The following is a 22,819-nucleotide window of genomic DNA, read 5'->3' as shown; positions in this document are numbered from 1 at the left end:
ATGCAGAGCTATTACAGTTCTTGTTTCTGTAATGGTCACAAAGTTATGGTTGATATCTATAGCTTCCACCTCCAACTACCTCTATATTTCCCTTTCCCACAGTCAGAATCAGCTGCTCTGGGTTCTTTGCCTGGTAGAGTGCTTCAAACCTTCCTTTCTGAAAGGTCTGAATCCTCAATCATCCTGCCCTTTTCTGATTCTTGTGGCTTTCCATTTAACCTTTACAGTTGGACATGGAAGTATTAAGAGGCACCTTAGAACATCTCCTGGGTTCCAGAAAGTCCTTGCTTCCATTTGCAGAAGCAAACCAATTTACCTTGGAAATTGAGATCAATCACTACAGCCAATAAATTAACCCCCTCTTTTTCATCCGTTAGTTAAGTGTTATAAGACCAGGTGGCAGTCTGATAAGCAGAATTCTAAGATGAATGCCGTGACTTTCCCTCTCTTATACACACCGTGTGTAATCTCCCCTTGAGCATGGTTGAAACCTGTAAATATAATTGGATAGCACCTCCATGATTATGCTATATGGCAAAGGGTTCCTAATCAATTGACTATAATCCAAAGGGAGATTATCCTGCGTAGATATAATCTAATTAGGCAGGTTGTTTAAAAGCAGAAGAGTCATCCTGCTGGTCTGGAAGAAAAACAGCCTGTTGTGAAAGTAGGGACCACAGGGACCTGAGGGTGACCTCTAGGAGCTGAGAGCAGTCCTCAGCTAACAGTAAAAAAAAAACAAGAACTTTAATCACAACTGCAAGTTGTGCTAACAACCACATGAGCTAGAAATAGGATTCTAAGTCTCAGATGAGATCACAGCCCAGCCAATGCTTTAATTTCAGCCTGGTAACACTGAGCAGAGGATTCAGCTAACCTGTATCCAGATCCTTGACCCACAGAAACCATGAGATAAATAAATTTGTGTTGTTTTAAGTTACTAAATTTGTAGTAATTTGTTATGCAACCAATAGGAAACTGATAACCAGTCTCATCCTACAATTCAGTGGAACCACTATTTTATTCCCCTCATGGGTACTAAGACTTCCAAACCAGCAGACTCACAGTTGCCAGGACAGGAAGCAAAAAGTCTGTAAGCCGGTTATTAGGTGTAATAGTGAGATAAGTCCGTGATGGTTAATTTTAGATGTCAACATGACTAGGCTAGGGGTTACTCAGTTAGCTTTTAAGGCATTATTTCTAGGTATATCTATGAGTGTGTTTCCAGAAGAGATCGGCATTTAAATCAGTGGACTGAGTAAGGAAGATCTGTCCTCAGTGTGGGTGGACGCAGTCCAATCAGCTGAGGGCTGCATTCAAACAAAAAGGCAGGGAGGAAGGTGAATGTGATCTTTATTCTAGAGCAGGGACACCTTTCTTTGACTGCCCTTGGACATCAGAACTCCAGGTTCTCCAGCTTTCGGACTTGGACTTATAGCAGCACACCCCCTGCCCTGGGTTCCCAGGCCTTCGGCCTCAAACTGAAAATTACACCATGGGCCTCCCTGGTTCTCCAGTTTGCAAATGGCCTATTGTGAGACTTCTCAGTCCCCGTAATTGGGTGAGCCAACTCCCCTAATAGATTTCCTCTCATTTATTAAGAGATTTATAGGTATATAGGCATACCCTTGAGATGTCTGAGATATTTTTATAGTTCAGTTCCAGACCACTGCAACCAGGTGAATATCACAATAAAATGAGTCATGTGAAGTTTTTGATTTCCCAGTGTATATAAAAATTATGTTGACTTTATACTGTAGCCTATTAAGTGTACAATAGCATTATGTCTAGAAATACCTTGTACATAGCTTAATTTTAAAATGCTTTATTGCTAAAAAATTCTGACAATCATCTCAGCCTTCAGTGAGTTGCAATCTTTTTGCTGGTGGAGGATCTTGCCTCATGATGGCTGCTGACTGATCAGGTTGGTGGTTGCTGAAGGTTGGGGTAGCTGTGGCAATTTTTAAAAATAAGATAACAGTGGAGTTTACCACATCGATTGACTCCTGCTTTAATGGAAGATTTCTCTGTGGCTTGTGGTGGTGTTTGATAGCATTTTACTCACGGTAGAACTTTGTTTGAAATTGGAGTCGATCCTTTCCATCCCTGCTGCTGCTTTATCAACTAAGTTTATGTAATATACCAAATACTTTGTTGTCATTTCACAATATTGACAGCATCTTTGCCAGGAGTAGATTCCATCTCAGGGAACCACTTTTTAAAAATTTTTAATTTTTATGGGTACATAGTAGGTATATATTTATGGGGTACATGAGACATTTTGATCCAGGCATACCAACACGTAATAATCACATTAGGGTAAATGGGGCATCCGTCACCTCAAGCATGTATTTCTTTGTGTCACGAACATTCCAATTATACTCTTTTAGTTATTTTTAAAAGTACTATAAATTATTGTTAATTGTAGTAACTCTGTTGTGCTATCAAATACTAGATTTTATTCATTCTTTCTATGTTTTGTGCCCATTAACCATCCCCAGTCTCCCCCCACTCCCCACTACCCATTCCAGCCTCTGGTAGCCAACATTCTACTGCCTATCTCCATAAGTTCAGTTGTTTAATTTTCAGCTGCTACAAATGAGTGAGAACATGTGAAGTTTGTCTCTCTGTGCTTGGCTTATTTCACTTAACATAATGTACTCCAGTTCTATCCATGTGTTGCACATGACAGGATCCGTTGTGTGTAAGTACCACATTTTCTTTATTCATTTGTCTGTTGTTGGACACACAGGTTGATTCCAAATCTTTGCTGTTATAAATAGTGCTGCAATAAACATGGGAGTGCAGATATCTCTTCAGTATACTGATTTCCTTTCATTTGGTTATATATCTGGCAGTGGGATTGCTGGATCATATGATAGTTCTATTTTTAGTCTTTTTGAGAAACTGCCAAACCGTTCTCCATAGTGACTCTAATAATTTACATTTCCACCGACAGTGTATGAGGGTTCCTTTTTCTCTACATCCTCACCAGCATTCATTAATTGCCTGTCTTTTGGATAAAAGCCATTTTAACTGGGGTGAGGTGATATCACATTGTAGTTTTGATTTGCATTTCTCTGATGATCAGTGATATTGAGCACATTTTCATATGCCTGTTAACCATTTGTACGTCTTCTTTCAAGAAGTGTCTATTCAATTATTTTGCCCATGTTTAGATTGGATTATTAGTTTTTTTATATAAAGTTGTTTGAGCTTCTTATATGTTCTGGTTAATCCCTTGTCAGATAGATAATTTGCAAATATTTTCTCCCATTCTGCGGGTTGTCTCTTCACTTTGTTGATTGTATCCTTTGCTGTGCAGAAGCATTTTAACTTGATGTGATACCATTTGTCCATTTTTGCTGTGGTTGCCTGTGCTTTTAGGGTATTACACAAGAAATAACTTTGGGAGGCTGAGGCAGATGGATCACCTGAGGTCAGGAGTTTGAGACCAGCCTGGCCAACATGGTGAAACCAGGTCTCTACTAAAAACACAAAAATTAGCCGGGTGTGGTGGTTCACACTGGTAATCCCAGCTACTGGGAAGGCTGAGGTAGGAAAATCATTTGAACCCAGGAGGCAGAGGTGTATTCTTCAGAGTGGTGCTTTTGACATTTCTCAAATCTATTCTTTCTTTTATTCCTTTGGTCATCACCAAAGCCCATATCATTCCAGTAACCCTTTTTTTTTTTTTTTTATTATGGATAACATATCTAACATAAATTTGCCATTTTAGCCACTTTAAAGTGCACAATTCATTGGCATTTAGTATATTCACAGTGTTGTACAACCATCATCACTCTGTAGTTCCAGAATATTTATATTATTCCAAAAGGAAATCTCATACCTAATAAGCAATCATTCTCCATTCTTCCGTCCCCTAACTCCTAGCAATCACTAATCTGCTTTCTGTCTCTGTGGATTTGCCTTTTCTGGGCATTTCATATAAATAGAATCATACCACATGTTGCCTTCTCTGTCTGTCTGTGTAATATTTTTGAGGTTCATCCATGCTATAAGAATGTATTGACACTTAATTCCTTTTTTATGGCTGAATAATATTCCATTGTATTCATGTACCACATTTTGATTATCAGTTTTTTTCAGTTGATGGACATTTGGATTGTGTTGACATTTCCCACTAGCAATGTATCAGAACTTTATTTTCTCCATATTGTTGCCAACACTTATTTTCCATTTTTTGATTATAACTATCTTGGTCGATGTAAAGTAGTATCTCAATATAGTTTTAACTTGCACTATCCTAATGACTGATGATGTCAAGTGTCTTTTCATGTGTCTGTGGGCTCTTCATATATCTTCTTTGGGAAAATGCCTATTCATTTCTTTTGCACATCTTTTGACTAAGTAGTTTGTCTTTTTGTTGTCTTAACAGCCTCTTAGCTGGCCTTCCTCTACTCTTTGTACCTCTAACTTTTGTTTTTTAACTCGGCTGTTAGAATGAGTTTTTGTTATATAATGTTATTCTACACCAAACTGTCAATAGCTCTCCACGGCTCTACAGATAACTCTGGCATTCATGGCCTCCACAGTATTTTCTCAACCTCCTTTACCAGCTTTGACTCTTTTTTTTTTTTTTGCACTGATATACATTTATTTTTCATGTTATTATATATATATATATACATATATATATAAAATTACACTTTAAGTTCTGGGGTACATGTGCAGAACGTGCAGGTTTGTTACATAGGTATACACATGCCATGGTGGTTTGCTGCACCCATCAACCCTTCACCTACATTAGGTATTTCTCCTAATGTTATTCCTCCCCTAGCCCCCCACCCCCTGACAGGCCCTGGTGTGTGATGTTTCCTTTGTTCATGTGTTTTCATTGTTCAACTCCCACTTATGAATGAGAACATGCAGTATTTGGTTTTCTGTTCTTGTGATAGTTTGCTGAGAATGATGGTTTCCAGCTTCATCCATCTCCCTGCAAAGGACATGAACTCATCCTTTTTCAGGGCTGCATAATATTCCATGGTGTATATGTGCCACATTTTCTTTATCTAGTCTATCATTGATGGGCATTTGGGTTGGTTCCAAGTATTTGCTATTGTTAATAGTGCTGTAATAAACATACGTGTGCATGAGTCTTTATAGTAAAATGATTTATAATCCTTTGGGTGTGTACCCAGTAATGGGATTGCTGGGTCAAATGGTATTTCTAGTTCTAGATCCTTGAGGAATCGCCACACTGTCTTCCACAATGGTGGAACTAGTTTACACTCCCACTAACAGTGTAAAAGCATTCCTATTTCTCCACATCCTCTCCAACATCTGTTGTTTCCTAACTTTTTTTTTTTTTTTTTTTTTGAGACAGAGTCTCCCTCTGCCACCAGGCTAGAGTGCAGTGGCGTGATCTTGGCTCACTGCAACCTCCTCCTCCCAGGTTCAAGCGATTCCCCTGCCTCAGCCTCCCAAGTAGCTGGGACCACAGGCACGTGCCAACACACCCGCTAAGTTTTTGTATTTTAGTAGACGGGGTTTCGCCATGTTGGCTAGCATGATCTCGATCTCCTGACCTCGTGATCCCCCACCTCAGCCTCCCAAAGTGCTGGGATTACAGGCATGAGCCACCGTGCCCAGCCTGTTTCCTGACTTTTTAATGATTGCCATTCTAACTGGCGTGAGATGATACCTCATTGTGGTTTTGATTTGCATTTCTCTAATGAACAGTGATGATGAGCATTTTTTCATATGTCTGTTGGCTGCATAAATGTCTTCTTTTGAGAAGTGTCTGTTCATATCCTTTGTCCACTTTTTGATGGGGTTGTTTTTTTCTTGTAAATTTGTTTAAGTTCTTTGTAGATTCTGGATATTAGCCCATTGTCAGATGGATAGATTGCAAAAATTTTCTCCCATTCTGTAGGTTGCCTGTTCACTCTGATGATAGTTTCCTTTGCTGTGCAGAAGCTCTTTAGTTTAATTAGATCCTGCTTACCAATTTTGTTTTTTGTTGCCATTGCTTTTGGTGTTTTAGACATGAAGTCTTTGCCCGTGCCTATGTCCTGAATGGTATTGCCCATGTTTTCTTCTAGGATTTTTATGGTCCTAAGTCTTACATTTAAGTCTTTGATCCATCTTGAGTTGAGTTTTGTATAAGATGTAAGGAAGGGATCCAGTTTCAGTTTTCTGCATATGGCTGGCCAGTTTTCTCAACACCATTTATTAAATAGGTAATCCTTTCCCCATTGCTTCTTAGTGTCAGGTTTGTCAAAGATGAGATGGTTGTAGATGTGTGGTGTTATTTCTGAGGCCTCTGTTCTGTTCCATTGGTCTGTATATCTGTTTTGGTACCAGTACCATGCTGTTTTGGTTACTGTAGCCTTGTCGTATAGTTTGAAGTCAGGTAACATGATGCTTCCAGCTTTGTTCTTCTTGCCCAGGATTGTCTTGGCTATGTGGGTTCTTTTTTGGTTCCATATGAACTTTAAAGTAGTTTTTTCCAATTCTGTGAAGAAAGTCAGTGGTAGCTTGATGGGGATATCATTGAATCTATAAATTACTTTGATCAGTATGGCCATTTTCATGATGTTGATTCTGCCTATCCATGAGCATGGAATGTTTTTCCATTTGTTTGTGTCCTCTCTTATTTCCTTGGCAAGTTATTTATAGTTCTCCTTGAAGAGGTCCTTCACATCCCTTGTAAGTTGGATTCCTAGGTATTTTATTCTCTTAGTAGCAGTTGTGAATGGGAGTTCACTCATGATTTGGCTCTCTGTTTGTCTGTTATTGGTGTATAGGAATGCTTGTGATTTTTGCACATTGATTTTGTATCCTGAGACTTTGCTGAAGTTGCTTATCAGCTTAAGGAAATTTTTGGCGGAGATGATGGGGTTTTCTAAATATACAATCGTGTCATCTGCAAACAGACAACTTGACTTCCTCTCTTCCTATTTGAATACCCTTTATTTCTTTCTCTTGCCTGATTGCCCTGGCCAGAACTTCCAATACTATGTTGAATAGGAGTGTGAGAGAGGGCATCCTCGTCTTGTGCCAGTTTTCAAAGGGAATGCTTCCATGTTTTGCCCATTCAGTATGATATTGGCTGTGGGTTTGTCATAAATAGCTCTTATTATTTTGAGATATGTTCCATCAATACCCAATTTATTGAGAGTTTCTAGCATGAAGGGCTGTTGAATTTTGTCAAAGGCCTTTTCTGCATCCATTGATATAATCATGTGGTTTTTATCATTGGTTTAGTTTACATGATGGATTATGTTGACTGATTTGCATATGTTGAACCAGTCTTGCATCCCAGGGATGAAGTCAACTTGATTGTGATGGATAAGCTTTTTAATTTGCTACTGGATTCAGTTTGCCAGTATTTTATTGAGGATTTTTTGCATTGATGTTCATCAGAGATATTGGCCTGAAATTTTCTTTTTTTGTTATGTCTCTGCCAGGTTTTGGTATCAGGATGATGCTTGCCTCATAAAATGAGTTAGGAGGGATTCCTTCTTTTTCTATTGTTTTTAATGGTTTCAGAAGGAATGGTACCAGCAAAAATATGGAATGCCTCATGAATTTGCATGTCATCCGTACGCAGGGGCCATGCTAATCTTCTCTGTATCATTCCAATTTTAGTATCTGTGCTGCTGAAATGAGCACACCACATTTGTCTCTTACTGTTTCTACACACATTACTTAAGCTCAACCCACCTAAAAATATAATTTCTATTTTATTAATACCCCACTGTTTTTACTAATGTTCTTGCCTCTACCAAAACTATTATTAACAACTATCCCCATTTGTCAAAATTTTTACCCATCTTGGTTAACATCTACCTATCTGCAATATTATTTCATCTAGACTTCCCTTCTACTTCCCATTTCTAGATTATTCTGAAGCAAACTCAAGATGTCACGTCACTTTATCTTAAATATTTCAGTATCTCTAAAAGATAAAAGCACTATTTAAAAATAACCACAATACCATTATCATGCGTAAATAATAATTATTTAATGTCATCAACTATCCAGCCAATGTTCACATGTCCTCAACTATCTCAAGGAAGTTTTGTTTTTGTGTTTATAGTTTGCTTGAATCAGTATCCAAATAAAGTCCAAACATTGCAATTGGTGGATATGATCTTTTCTTTTAATCTATAAGTTTTTTTCTCCCTCACTTTTCTTACAATTATTTGTTAAAGAAACCAAATTGTCTTTCAAGTTTCCCACAGTCTGGATTTTGCTGATTATATCCCTGTGGTGTCAATGAACATGTTCTTCTATCCCCTGTATTTCCCACAAATTAATGGTGAGAACTAGAGGCTAAATCAGATCTTGGCTTGATTGTTTCTTGGAAAACTACTTCCTGAGTGCTGTTATATACTTTCATTAGAGGCACATAGCTGGTCTATCTCTTTTGGGAATGTTATCAGTCATTGATGTACATTACTAGATCCCTTCATGAGGGGTTGAAAAAAGGTAATATTGGAATTTCATCATTCTTTCTTCATTTACAAGCTATACCACCAACATGTGATGTTACTATAAGACATATAATGTTGTGTGTATATATATATATATATACATTTAGAAAGAGAAATTTCCCTTCATCAACAATTTGGTTACTCAGAGATACAGTATAGATAGAGAAAGCAGAAGAAATGTTTGGTTCTATTTACCAATTTTCAGAGTAACAAGTTGGTTTGCTGGCATACTGTAAGTTGCCCAATTGTTTTAATATATTATGAACTCGTGTATTTAAACATATTTGATGTTTTAAACCATTGCAGTTATTCTCTTTATTGATGCTTAAATTGTATCATCTTTAACAGTGAGAACCAATTCAAATGTTGGCTCTTGGATCCTTTTGAATTGTTTTTCATAGCTGCCTTGTATTCCAGTATGACAAAATGTTCCATGCTCATATTGTACATTTCCTGCCCCATAGGTGAAATCTCCCATTTCTTCAAGGATTTTTAGTTCCTTTTAGTAGGAAATGGGAGTGTAGAGATCACATTCTGGGCATTACTGGATTGGTAATTGTTTCTGGGCCTTTTCAGTAAACAAAGCTAGATTTTGTTACTGTTTTGTAGCTTTATTTAAGATAAAGTACTTTATGAGTTCATACCAATACTTCCAATTTTAGCCCAGAATTTACTTAACTTCACCAATCTTACATGTATGCTGCCTTCATGGATTTTTTTCTGATCACCTCAGCCAGAAATGTTTACTCTTCCTTTGAACCACATCACCCACTTCAACACTTTTATAGTAATCAACATATTAACCTTTTATTGTTATTTCTATATATGTCTGATATTCTCTACGAAATGGTAAGGAATTTGAGGATAGAATCCATCCTTTGTTACTCTTTGTTAAATAAAGATAAAATTCCTAAAGTGCTGATATATTTCCTGACATATAAATACCACTTTCTCTTTGTATTCCTTTAAAAATGGAACCGTATTATACATGTACTAAAAATTAATAAAAGAATGTTAAATGAATAAATACAAATTGGATTTATGTTAAACTTTTCAAATATAAAGTACTAGAAACTCCAATTTTAGTGGCAATTAATTTAAAGATATTAAGGTTGTTGGAAATAATTTTTATTTAACAGACATAAAAAATTCTTAACATTTACAAATTGTACAAAAATTGTATTTTTAAAAAAATGCTATAGTAAGAGAAAAAAACTAAAGACCACAACAATATTCCAAATTATAGGTTGAGAGAATGTGACTATGAAGAAAGTATTCTAATCAACTAAAAAAAAAAATTGAAACCACTTTTGATTGAAGTAAAATGAATAATGCTAGATTTAAAAACAGTGTGAAATCACACTTTGGTCTGTAAAGATGTTTAGCTTTGCTTTTCATTCAGATGTATACATAAACTTATTTAAAATGTCATTTAAATGAACCATTCCAAGGTATAATAAAAAAAGAGGTAGCAAATGAAAATTAAAGCATTTATTTTGGTAGTTCTTCAATAATGATGCGAGAAACTGAATTCCATCCAGTAGAAGCATCTCCTTTTGGGTAATCTGAACAAGTACCAACCCAGATAGCAACATCCACTAATCCAGCACCAATTCCTTCACAAAGTCCTTCCACTGCAAGACAAAGATGAAAGTTACATCTTTCTTTAGAACAAAGAGCAAAATCCTTTAGTTAAATTTTATAACTTTAGAAAGCTAGTTTGTAATTCTGTTTAATATAATGCTACTTAAAAATTTTAATACTTGATAAGGTTTTTATAATGTCCTCTTTTTCTAAATTGGTACATAAATATTTTTAAAACATGTATACATATCCATTCTATGATATAAGTTTAACAAGCAGTGTTCTTACAGGTTTCAAGCGTAAAACCAGAATTTGTATAGTTAAAAACAAAAAAGCAATTTATTTGAGTAAACAAAGAAAGGCTATATATACTTTTAAAAGCCAAGACTTTCATTTGATATGCAAGTCTTTTTTAAAAAAAGAAAGCCCTTTCCAACACTTATCTGCTGATAAGTGAGGTTAGACAAGTAGACGAAATAACTTTTTTTTTTTTTTTTTTTTGAGATGGAATCTCGCTCTGTCGCCCAGGCTGGAGTGCACTGGCACGATCTCGGCGCACCGCAACCTCCGCTTCCCAGATTCAAGCAATTTTCCCGTCTCAGCCTCCTGAGTAGCTGGGACTATAGGCACCCGACACCACACCCAGCTAATTTTTTGTATTTTTAGTAGAGATGGGGTTTCACCGTGTTAGCCAGGATGGTCTTGATCTCCTGACCTCATGATCTGCCCACTTCAGCCTTCCAAAGTGCTGGGATTACAGGCATGAGCCACTGCGCCCAGCCAGAAGAAATAACTTTTATAACATTAAAAGAAATTCTACATAATCATTACACCAGTCCTTCAATCTGGGAATCCCATTTTACACAGAATTTCCTCATAGTGAAAAAACATTAAAAAAAAAAAACCCTGCTTTTCCTCTGTGTTTTTATGCATTATAATTATGCACCTTTTCACATGTCCTCTGGACTTTCACCTACTAACAATACAAGTTGCATTCCATCTTACCAAAGTCTTCTAAATTAAAAAAAAAAAAATCCCTCAGTGTCATTTTAGCAGGCAAAAAGACATGGTACGTTTGATGTATGTGTAAAGCTAGAGAAGAAACTGTAGGTTGGCAGATTCTATAAGAAAATGAATCCTGGTTTCCTGTCCTTGTGATAGTTTGCTCACTCATAAGTGGGAATTGAACAATGAGAACACTTGGACACAGGGCGGGGAACATCACACCCCGGGCCTGTCGTGGGGTAGGGGCCTGGGGGAGGGATAGCATTAGGAGAAATACCTAATGTAAATGACGAGTTAATGGGCGCAGCAAACAAACATGGCACATGTATACCTATGTAACAAACCTGCACATTGTGCACATGTACCCTAGAACTTAAAGTATAATAATAATTAAAAAAAAGAAAATGAATCCTGATACATAAGCACTGTAGTGGATGACTTCATGTGACTGGTTAGGCTTCCTATTTGATTGAGGTTAGTGCATTCCTGCTGAGACCCAGGGATGTAGATCTGAAGCAATCTGCTTACATAAACTATCACAGGAGTAAATCCAGGGCAAGTATCTCAGAATCCAGGGACCTGTCTCTGGTTCAGGCCCCTTCCCAAGTTGGGGGAACTAAATAGTAGGCCCACAATCCCATTTAATCTGGTATTCTTAGTACCATGCCAAGTGGAAATGCCTACAAGTGCTCATGTTTTCCCAAGGTCTTGACAGCCATGGCCTAGAAACTTGTTCACTTCCCACTATGGCCTAAGGACGTCAGACAAGCTTGGGTCTTGCATCAGCCTCATCTGAAGACAGTCAAATGGTCACTTCATGGTCTTTAGCAGATGAAAAAATGTTGAATGAACATTTTTGCTGTGATAATGTAGTATGATAGCTTGTTAAGTAAAAACGGTATGTTGGATTGGGAGTTATCAACCTGTTTTCCTCCTACACCATGTAACAGATGACAACTGTTTGTCAAACTCCCATGGGCATATCAAGGCTTTAAGCCATCCTCTGATATGCTAACTATAAGTGCACCCCTTTCCTTTCCCTTAAGAGAGACTATCAGTATGTCAGAGAAAGTGATTCTGTTACAGAGGTAACTTTTAATCCACAATAATACAAAAGCTGTTATTAATAACAAATTACTTGTGACACTCCACCCAATTGATCACACCAAATGAGTTTGCACACAATGGTTGGGAAATGTTGTGTTAAATTATTTATAAAGTATATGCATGTATAGGTCACAGTTCCTAGGCCTAAGGGCTTACATTAGCAAAATATTAACACACCTTAAAGATAACAGAATAGAAGTTGCTTATATCAACTACTGTCTAAACATATCACTTCCTAATCAAATTTTACTTTTAATATCTAGATTCTTCTTATTTTAAAGACTGTTTCTTAGATGGGAAGCACTTCTTCCTTTCCAGCACATGTAACTAAGTACTTAGTGAAGAGGGTTTTTAATCTGATTACAAAGAGAACTGGGAGCCAAGAGAACAGGGCGTTGGTTTCTGCTCTCCTGAACGCTGATTCTACTGTCCTAAGATGCTGTATTTCCCTGGGTTTCTCAATATGCAAAGAGAAGGGGTTAAAATCTCTTCTTTATGTTTCAAGGATATTGTGGGGATCTGAGGGAAAATGTGGAGGGGATGCCCTTGATTGCTTAGGAATGAATTGGTTTTGGGGTTCAGTATCTGACTTGGAGCCCCAAAGAATGCTGAAATGTTATTTTGAGGGAAGAGAAGAGTGAAATTATCTCCTCCCTCCCCTCAACCATTTTTAAGTATAAGATTAGTGAAAAATCTCTTCAAGAAATCAAGGAAATGATGCTAACCATATGTACAGTTTCTTATTTTTCTTCTATGAAAAGGCATATGAATATAACAGTATGTACACTTTCTGATGCTACCAGGCTGTACTGTCATGGTGTGCCATCCACTGCAACTCAAGAAACCAAAATGGCTGACAACCAAATATTGATAGTGGTGTCTCTGGAGGATGAGATTAATAGTTTTTTTTTTTTTTAACTCTTCTATTTTCTGGTATTTTCTAAACTTTCTTTAATGAATCTTAAAATAGAACAAACAGGCCAGGCATGGTGGCTCATGCCTGTAATCACAGCACTTTGGGAAGCTGAGCAGGAGGATCACTTGAAGCCAAGTGTTCAAAGTTGCAGTGAGCTATGATCCTGCCACTGTCCTCCAGGCTGAGCAACAGAGCAAGACCCTGTCTCGAAAATAAATAAATAAACAAACAAATACATAAGTACATAAAACAACCCAATGATATTTTTCTGACAGTTTAAGTGACCACTGAATGTCTTTTTCTCATACTAGGTGGAAAGAGAATACAGAAACAGCATAAAAATTTTCTATTTTACAAATTCAGCAGACAGTATCCACCCTTTTAAAGGATAAGGCAGAAAAATCAGTCAGTCTTCGTATTAGTCTGAGCCAGTGGTTCTCAATTTTGGCTGAACATTAGAATGACCAGGAGATTTTTTTTTTTTTTGCGACTGCATCTCACTCTGTCATCACTCAGGATGGAGTGCAGTGGGGCAGCCTCAGCTCACTGCAACCTCTGCCTCCTGGAATAAAGCCATCCTCCCACCTCAGCCTCCCTAGTAGTTGGGACTAATTTTTTGGTATTTTTTTTGTAGAGATGGGGTTTCACCCTGTTGCCCAGGTTTGTCTCAAACTGCTAGGCTCAAGTGATTGCCCGTCTCAGCCTCCCAAAGTGCTGGGATTACAGGTGTGAGCCACCACGCCCGGCCTACCAAGAGATATTTCGAAAGTCCCATTGCCAAGTCTGCACCCAGACCTGTTAAATCTGACTCCCTGGAAGGGTGGGATAGGCATTTCTTTTTAAAGTTCTTAAAGTTCCTAAACTGAGCCCAATATGTAGCCAAGGTTGAAAGATCACTGCTCTATGGCATTACTGGCTATTTGCCATGTCATTTAACTCACTGATTTTCAAGCCTGGGGCATATCAGAATCACCAGGGGATCTTTTAAAAAACACAGAAGCTGTGGTCTTACTGCTAGAGATTCTGAGTCAGTTCATCAGAGATAGGGCCCAGGCATCTATGTATTTTTAAAAGATCGAGAGGTAATGCAGAAGTACAACCCAGGGTGGAGAATCATGCATTGAAAACTTGCTAGAGGTCCCTTTACAGTAGGCTAGTGAACCAATATGATAGTGGGACTCAAAACTAATCTTACTTAGATCTGAGGCACATCTTGCAATGTCACAATTTTACATACCAGAAGAAGTGCGATGAATATTAATTGTTGAATTCATTTCAGGGCTTCCTTGGTCCAAGTAAATTATAGCTTCAATGGGAAGAGGTCCTGAACATTCAGCTCCATTGAATGTGAAATACCAACGCTGACAGCATGCGTTTCTGCATTTTAGCCGAAGTGAGCCACTGAACAAAACTCTTAGAGCACTATTTGAACGCATCTTTGTAAATGTACACTCCTGTCACAAACATAGAAATGGGATTTAATTAATATTTTCTATTTTAATTAAAAAGAGCTTTTGAGACTGGTGAATTTTACTTAACTATCCTTTTCCCCAAAATGTATTTAAAAAGTTTAACTCGGCCGGACGTAGTGGCTCATGCCTGTAATCCCAGCACTTTGGGAGGCTGAGGGGGGCAGATTACTTGAGGCCAGGGGTTCGAGACAAGCCTGGCCAACGTGGCAAAACCCATGTCTACTAAAAATACAAAAAATTAGCTGGGTGTGGTGGCACACACCTGTAATCCCAGTTACTCAGGAAGCTGAGACATGAGAATCACTTGAACCCGGGAGGTGGAGGTTGCAGTAAGCTGAAATTGTGCCACTGCACTTTAGCCTGGGCAAAAGAGTGAGACTCTGTCTCAAAAAAATTGAAACAAACAAAAATAAAGCTTAACTTCTATAGAGGGAGGGAGATTTTCTGCAAGCTAGATAAGAGATTTTGATACAGGAACTCTAAGAAAATCAAATTGCAGCTTTCTTAGAACTTTTCAACCCACTGAGGGTATCTTTCAGTTTTACCAAAAAAGGGTAGCCTTCAGTACTTTTGATAAAATCAATTTATATATTTCCTCTTTTTTTTGCATTCAAAAAATATTTACTGAGTCCCAACTATGTGCTAAATGGTACAGATAGGGCAGTTAACAAAACAGAATCCCTACCCTCATGGAACTTACATTCTAGACTAGTACTGTCCATTCGTATTCACTCTTGACCTGTTTCTTTTTCAGCAACAGCAAACAGTATGGGGAGTAAAGGATAGGCAAGGTTTTTAGTCTTTATCTATATGACACAGTGATAAGGCCCACGTTTCTTGTTTGCTTATTTTCTCATTGGTCTTTGCAAATTTGTCTGTCTATTGGCTCATGGACCTATTATCCTTTACTCGTAGAAGGTTCCCATACCCATCCTGACCATTGCTAAAAGGAACTTGAAAACATATTAATAATTCAGAACCCACAAGGATAGCTTTTAGAAAGAACTCAGTAACTTTTGATGAACAACTATAAATAAACAACCAGTCTATCAATGTCAGATGTTTAAATAACTAGGGAACATTTTAACAAAATGCTTTCTAGAAACACACATGAACACAGAAAAGGTCATAGTCATCATAACTATGGAAGCTACGTGGAAATTCTATCACAAAACAATTAAGACAGTCTCAAACTCTTATAGATAATAGAGCAGAAAGAGTGAGATAAGGAACAGGGATTATATACAGAGTGCATCTTAAAATCTAAGAGTTTTATGAAACAAAAATTTCTTGTAACTACTTGATGGTAGCAGTAAAATCATGAATATGTTGTGAATATGGAACCATGTACAGAGTTTGTCAACAAGAGAAAAGAGGCTTATAAATAGCATCAACTTCTTCAACTCTCTTCCATCCCAGTGGACTTGCCAATTACTTTTGAAGCAAACACTAATCAAAGTGACTGAAACATTAGTCAAAATACATGACCAGACAGGCTATTTTGAGTAATTCTCTGCCACTCAGCCTTAATGTTGCAGAATAACTTAAAATAATCGCTGTAGTACCTCACATCTAACCCATTTCACTTCTCTTAGGCTTAGCAATTTTAAGCTGGGCATGCTACCTAAATAAAGACAAACACCAATGGACTTCTTCCAGATCAACGTGATAATTTCTTGGAAATTTTTTCCCACCTTTATGTCTGAAGCCAGGGCAGAATTTCTTAGACTAAATTTAAATTTACTTTAGGATAAGATTGGAAAGTTGCTTACTGTCCAACACAGACACATATGCTCTCTTTTGTTTGCATTTTTAAAAAGTATGTTATTTTAGATACTATGGTTAAAATGATAAGCATTTGTCTTAGAAATATCTTTATGAAATTAATTCTGAAATGTTATGAACTTTTTCATTAGTTTTAAATTAAAAGTCACATGCTACCTACTTTTTTAAGTCTTTTAGTTAAAAAATAATAATAAAATGTCACCTAAAAATTAACACTAAAATATGAAAACCCTTAAATCTTGCTTCAGTTTTAAAATAATTCAAACTTTACTTACCGCAATTTTCCCAAGATCTATGCCATAATTCAATGAACTCCATGAACACTGCTTGTAGTTGGGTGTCCAGGACTCCTCAAAGCTTTCCCTCAAACATTCCCCCTTTTCTCCTTTGAATCCATCCCGACCTGGGATCCCAGGTGTACCCGGAATGCCATTGGCCCCAGGGCTCCCGTCTCGACCAGGCACTCCTGCTGGCCCTTGTAAGCACATTCCATTATACTATAATGAGAAAGAAAAGGCGAAGAAAACTCTCACCACTTAAGAGTCAAAGACTCAGTATGATTAGAAATGCATTTATTTTGAGCCCTTGGAGTCAAGAATCCCATCATACCACATGCCCATGTTCTAGATGAGTTATTATAGAGAATTCATTTTCAAATTATTTCTAAAATATTGTGATTTCTTTCATATTTTTTAGTACACAAACTTTACACGCACACACACACACATCAGAGGAGGACAAAATTATTTCATTTGCCTGCTCCCTTCTACTGCTCATTATAAGCATATACAATTTTAAATAGCTGTATTCCAAGGTGGAAATAATTTGATATTCTGCTTTTTTCTTCTAACTCTGTATCTTGCAAAGGGACCTGGATTTTTACAGTTTTATGCAAACATTGCACTATTTTTGGATACATAGTTTATTTCTACTTTTTTTATTATGAATATTATTGTAATGAAAATATCCATATAGCCTTTTTCTTCTTTTGAATTGTTTCCTTAAGATAAATTCCTAGGGGCATAATTATAAAATAAAATCTTAAGAGTCAATAATTATCTTGTACTGGCAATATCTCCAACTTGGATATGAAAATCCCTGCTTCTCCCTGTTTTTAAGTGGGGGAAGCAGTGCTTGGATAACATTTCTGGCCTCTCATCCCACCCCTCCTCCTCAAGGAGAAGCAGTAAGTGACCTAGTTTCAAGTGACCATTAGTTCTCAATAGGGGACCATCCACAATCTGTCAAACTGTCTGTAAGGACTACGATTCTGTTTCTTTTGGAGAAGGATATCTTGTAGCATTTAAATGCATGGATTCTAGAGCCAGTTTCTTTGGATTTTATCCCGGTTCCACCTTACATTAGCTCTGTGAGACAGGGCAAGTTACTCAACATTTTGGTGCCTGTTTCCTTATCTGTAAAATGTGGATAATGAGTCTTACTTTATAGGGTTTGTATGAGATTTAAGTGAATAATATATAAAATGTGCTTAGAACAATGCCTGGAACACAGTAAACACTGCATGTGTCAGCCATTATTATTCCTATGATTCCCCAGGACCAGTGCAAGGCAGCGACTCTGGGTAAGTGTGTCCACTGCCCTGGGTGGATCTTTCAGGGTCTAGACCTGGGGAAGAGAGCATTAGCAAACCCACCAGCCTAGCACACATAAGCCATACACGCCAATGCTGTATGATCAGTGGTAAAGGTGATATCCTGTGCCCCACCTGTCTAATTCCTGTGTCTACACCTGAATTGGTTCAGCTAGGAATAAAGGTGCCATTTATTAGACACTCCGAAACTCAACGCAATCCATTTAAATGTTTACTCTAACATTTCCTCTATTTGTGTAAGTTGCCTAGTATTATTCTGTATAACTATACTTTCCAATGAAAACAAAAAACAAAGTTTCTTAGATATTAAAGTAACTTCAAAGCTTATCTTTTGACTACAGTATCTGGGATTGGATGATAAAATCCAGTAGTTGTCTGGGAAGAATCCTATATAATTAGACTGGTGTTTGCTAATCAATTTGTGTCTCCATCGCCAGTTTGAGTTTTGGTTTGAAAAATGATTTTTTAAGTCTTTGACATTGCCATTTTCCTGACTGTAAGAAGAAAAAGACATTACTACTTATTTACTGTCAGAGAAATAGTTTAAAAAAAAAAGAAAAAGCATTTAACAATTACAAAAGTATTCAAAGACACACAAAATAAAGTATTTTAAAAGTGCAAAATATTTCAAAATAGTTTGGTGTGTTTTAGCCTTTATTTTTATTTTAGTAATTTAATTCACTTTCACAAGCAGATATATACAATGTTTAGACATACATTTCAAATGGGAATAAGACTGCTTCTGATATTCTTTGATTTTTTTCACTATTATTCCCCTCAGGGCAAGATGCTACACAGACTAAATTTTACTTCATTATATAACAGTGGATCTCAACTGGGGACAATTTTGTCCTCCACGGGACACTTGGCTATGTCTTGAGACATTTTTGGTTGTCACAACTTGGGAGGGGGATTGCTACTGGCATCTGGTCTGTACAAACGAGGGATGCTGCTAAACATGCTACAATGCACAGGACAGTCCCCACAAGAATTATCTGGCCCAACATGTCCATTGTGCCATATTGGGAATTTTTATTCATCTTTTCATCTAAAAGATACATTTCAGAGACTATATAACTTTACTTGACTCGATTCCGCAGGTGTTACATCAGTCTTCTTCTACTTTAAAATGCTAACCCAACACATGCTTAGTACTCTCAATAAATGTCTGTGGAATGAAAAAAAAAAATGTGAAGGGAAACGCACTTTTATACGCCCCTGTTTCTTTCACTGGCCACCAGGGGGCAGAGCTTGGTGGAAGCTTGAAAGGAACGCTTTGAAAGATCCTATACAAAGAAGTTGCTTTATAGAATCTGTTGAAACCTTAATGACTGTGGACTTTTTCTGTCAGCAAAACCAAATCCAACCTACAGGATGCACCTGAGCCTGACTGCAAAATCTTTTCCAAGTCTGGCTAGAGTTGTGGGAAACCACAGGTACTGTAAATCCTTGAAGGGGGGAAAATGGCAAGCTTCACAGGAAAAATGGGTATTTTGTATATCATAACTACAAACTCATAAAATGCAAACTACACATGAACCATACTCATTTGACACAGTTTTAATAATTTGGACACTTAAAATAGAACTGTTGCCTGAACACATAGTCCCCTTTTGTGGATCAAAATTACAGTCTACCACCAAAAAGTGCTGTGCGAAATGGGGGGAATTTTTTTTCCAGCACTTTTGAATCCAATATAGAACTAGCTGCCAGGGAACTTGGTATATTAGCTCAGTTTAAAATGGCAGCTTAACAAATTCAAAACTTTCTTTTTAATAAAAAAAAATGCCCCAACTTATGACTTGCAATGCCTGTAAATCATGTTTGTCTGCAAGTGAGACTGAAGTTTATGATATGCCAAGGACTATGGTAGCTCTGAAAGGCGCCCTCATACCACAGGGCAGAGAACCTCTCCGCCCTCCACTGGGTTTGTTGATTTTTAGAGGGAAGGATTTTAAGCAAACATTATTCCCACAGACGAGCCCCTGGAAAGCACTCGGGCCGTTCATTTCCAGTTTCCTGGAAACTGTTTTCTCCCATAGCTTGACTGTGATGCTCCTACCTGGCGGCCACATACGAAGACCCAGGGTGTGTGTAATGACTGACTGCCCATTTGGTTTAAACAGAAGCAGCAAAACAGGTCCTTAGAGGGTTAGCGCCGGGCCCCTTCATCTCCCCTTCCGGCCTTAAACCCTCTGAACCATTCCTAGCCCCAGCTGTGGTTGTCCAACAAAGCAAATTGCAGCCCATACTCCCTAGGAAGATGACCCAACGTGACTCATAGTCTTCAAGTTACAAAGAGTTGGACTGATGCTTTGTGGGGGTTGTTATTCTCTCTCGCAGGCAGACGTGGCCACCAGCCCCAACAAAGGACACGTTGCACCGCCCTGGCCCAGGCCCAGGTCCATGGGATCAGAGAAGCCAGGGTTTTTCCCAAGTCCACTTCGGACCTATCCAAGCTCCTCATTCTACTCTCACTGCTGCCCTATCCCTCCCACCCTTACCAAGGGGTCCCCCTGAGGCCAGAAATTATTGGGGGACTCCCTGTACTTCGGGGAGACCCACCGGGCCCATATCGCATGTCCGCTCCACGATGGCCTCCCATTTTGGTCTCCCCTCTGAGTTCCAAGACTCACTGCACGCATAACCAGGTCCTTCTTTACCTGTAAATAAAAAGCATGACACCCCGGCGCAGCAAGACACACGACACACAGCTGTACAGACAGACACCCCCAACAGCCAGACTGACGCCCTGCCCGTGTGGCGCGCGGCCAGGTCCCCTCCACCAGCGCGGCGGTCCCGGCTCGGCTCCCTCGGACTCACCAGGTCCACCACCTCCCTCTGCCGGAGCTGCGCCTTTTGCTTCCCCTTGGGGATCTCAGAGGCGCTCGACGGCGCGGGCAGCTGCAGCAGCAGGAGCAGCAGGAGGCCACGGAGCCGCTGCGGGGAGGCGGCGGGGCCCTGGGGTCGCATGGCTACCGGCTGCCGGGCAGCGCGGAGCTGGAGGCGGAGGAGATCGAGGAGCGGAACGTGGTCAGCGTCTGGCCCCGCAGCGCTCGGAGGCCGCAGCAGGCTGCATCAATGCGCCTTTCACCAGCGCGCCTCTCTCCCTCCCTTAATTCCTCCCGCCCCCGCGACACCCGGAGCTTCCATCCCGTAATAGGCCCCGAGCCCCCACCCCGAGCCCGGCGTGGGGCGGACCGAGAGCAGGGCCCGCCCCCTCCTACTGCAGTCGCTCTGCCTGTCAGGACCCCCGCGGGGCCGCGCAGACCCCGGTGGAGAGCCCGCCTGCAGGGTCGGGGCGGGGTGGCTCGTGGTCAGGAGCCGCAGGTCGGGGATTCTCGCAGGGAACACAGCGCCGCCTAAATGAACATTTTAGAGACACGTAGCTTAACCTGGGTCCAGGAGCCACCGTCAAGGGTCGTCAATCTACGGCATGGATCGGCGAGCCTTTTTGTTTTTTGTTTGTTTGTTTGTTTGTTTGTTTTATTATACTTTAGGGTTTTAGGGTACATGTGCACAATGTGCAGATTTGTTACATATGTATCCATGTGCCATGTTGATTTCCTGCACCCATTAACTCGTCATTTAGCATTAGGTGTATCTCCTAATGCTGTCCCTCCCCCCTCCCCCCACCCCACAACAGTCCCCGGAGTGTGATGTTCCCCTTCCTGTGTCCATGAGTTCTCATTGTTCAATTCCCACCTATGAGTGAGAACATGTGGTGTTTGGTTTTTTGTCCTTGCGATAGTTTACTGAGAATGATGTTTTCCAGTTTCATCCATGTCCCTACAAAGGACACGAACTCATCATTTTTTATGGCTGCATAGTATTCCATGGTGTATATGTGCCACATTTTCTTAATCCAGTCTATCGTTGTTGGACATTTGGGTTGGTTCCAACTCTTTGCTATTGTGAATAGTGCCGCAATAAACATACGTGTGCATGTGTCTTTATAGCAGCATGATTTATAGTCCTTTGGGTATATACCCAGTAATGGGATGGCTGGGTCAAATGGTATTTCTAGTTTGAGATCCCTGAGGAATCGCCACACTGACTTCCACAATGGTTGAACTAGTTTACAGTCCCACCAACAGTGTAAAAGTGTTCCTATTTCTCCACATCCTCTCCAGCACCTGTTGTTTCCAGATTTTTTAATGATGGCCATTCTAACTGGTGTGAGATGGTATCTCACTGTGGTTTTGATTTGCATTTCTCTGATGGCCAGTGATGATCAGCATTTCTTCATGTGTTTTTTGGCTGCATAAATGTCTTCTTTTGAGAAGTGTCTGTTCATGTCCTCTGCCCACTTTTTGATGGGGTTGTTTGTTTTTTTCTTGTAAATTTGTTTGAGTTCATTGTAGATTCTGGATATTAGCCCTTTGTCAGATGAGTAGGTTGCAAAAATTTTCTCCCATTCTGTAGGTTGTCTGTTCACTCTGATGATAGTTTCTTTTGCTGTGCAGAAGCTCTTTAGTTTAATGAGATCCCATTTGTCGATTTTGGCTTTTGTTGCCATTGCTTTTGGTGTTTTAGACATGAAGTCCTTGCCCACGCCTATGTCCTGAATGGTATTGCCTAGGTTTTCTTGTAGGATTTTAATGGTTTTAGGTCTAACATATAAGTCTTTAATCCATCTTGAATTAATTTTTGTATAAGGTGTAAGGAAGGGATCCAGTTTCAGCTTTCTACATATGGCTAGCCAGTTTTCCCAGCACCATTTATTAAATAGGGAATCCTTTCCCCATTTCTTGTTTTTGTCAGGTTTGTCAAAGATCAGATAGTTGTAGCTATGCGGCATCATTTCTGAGGGCTCTGTTCTGTTCCCTTGATCTATGTCTCTGTTGTGGTACCAGTACCATGCTGTTTTGGCTAC

General features: G+C 39.1%; 2 protein-coding genes and 1 non-coding gene across 6 annotated transcripts in view; 1 reads left to right on the top strand and 2 right to left on the bottom strand.

The window, feature by feature from the left end:
• SLC25A32 (solute carrier family 25 member 32) overlaps positions 1–14,599 on the top strand; it is a 37,447-nt gene extending 22,848 nt beyond the window's left edge. For 2 of the 3 annotated variants that reach the window (XM_063642928.1, XM_063642927.1), the window contains one exon: positions 10,551–10,955. In XM_063642928.1, the coding sequence (XP_063498998.1) occupies positions 10,551–10,712 (162 nt within the window). In that variant the 3' untranslated portion in view covers positions 10,713–10,955. Of the gene's footprint in view, positions 1–10,550; positions 10,956–14,353 lie in introns of those variants that run through there. The other variant, XM_055287016.2, reaches the window with a different exon arrangement.
• LOC129487150 (U6 spliceosomal RNA) lies at positions 7,532–7,638 on the bottom strand. Its single transcript, XR_008659251.1, has one exon. It is a non-coding gene; the product is annotated as a U6 spliceosomal RNA (small nuclear RNA).
• Positions 9,939–21,251, bottom strand: CTHRC1 (collagen triple helix repeat containing 1). Of its 2 annotated transcripts, none has more exons than XM_055287017.2 (4): positions 20,767–21,251; positions 16,607–16,828; positions 14,312–14,528; positions 9,939–10,096 (listed from the first exon to the last, which is right to left on the bottom strand). In XM_055287017.2, the coding sequence occupies exons 1-4, from the start codon at positions 20,914–20,916 to the stop codon at positions 9,954–9,956; spliced, it is 732 nt and encodes a 243-aa protein (XP_055142992.1). In that variant the 5' UTR covers positions 20,917–21,251; the 3' UTR covers positions 9,939–9,953. The 2 variants fall into 2 exon arrangements, with proteins under 2 accessions (XP_055142992.1, XP_055142993.1); XM_055287018.1 differs by lacking the exon at positions 20,767–21,251 and adding an exon at positions 19,908–20,018.
• Positions 21,252–22,819: the final 1,568 nt, after the last annotated feature.

Source organism: Symphalangus syndactylus, chromosome 7 (assembly GCF_028878055.3).
Source record: "Symphalangus syndactylus isolate Jambi chromosome 7, NHGRI_mSymSyn1-v2.1_pri, whole genome shotgun sequence".
Lineage (NCBI taxonomy): Eukaryota > Metazoa > Chordata > Mammalia > Primates > Hylobatidae > Symphalangus > Symphalangus syndactylus.
Note: the sequence above shows the minus strand (reverse complement) of the source record. Positions and strands in the feature narration are given on the sequence as shown.

What these genes read in the sequence shown, in the direction of transcription:
- CTHRC1 (XM_055287017.2), bottom strand. Translation starts at nt 20,916, where the DNA reads ATGCGACCCCAGGGCCCCGCCGCCTCCCCGCAGCGGCTCCGTGGCCTC. An exon ending in AGAGGGAGGTGGTGGACCTG is followed by an intron (nt 16,829 to 20,766) that starts GTGAGTCCGAGG and finishes TTCTCATTATAG; the next exon opens with TATAATGGAATGTGCTTACA. An exon ending in TATTCATCGCACTTCTTCTG is followed by an intron (nt 10,097 to 14,311) that starts GTATGTAAAATT and finishes TTTGTCTTGCAG; the next exon opens with TGGAAGGACTTTGTGAAGGA.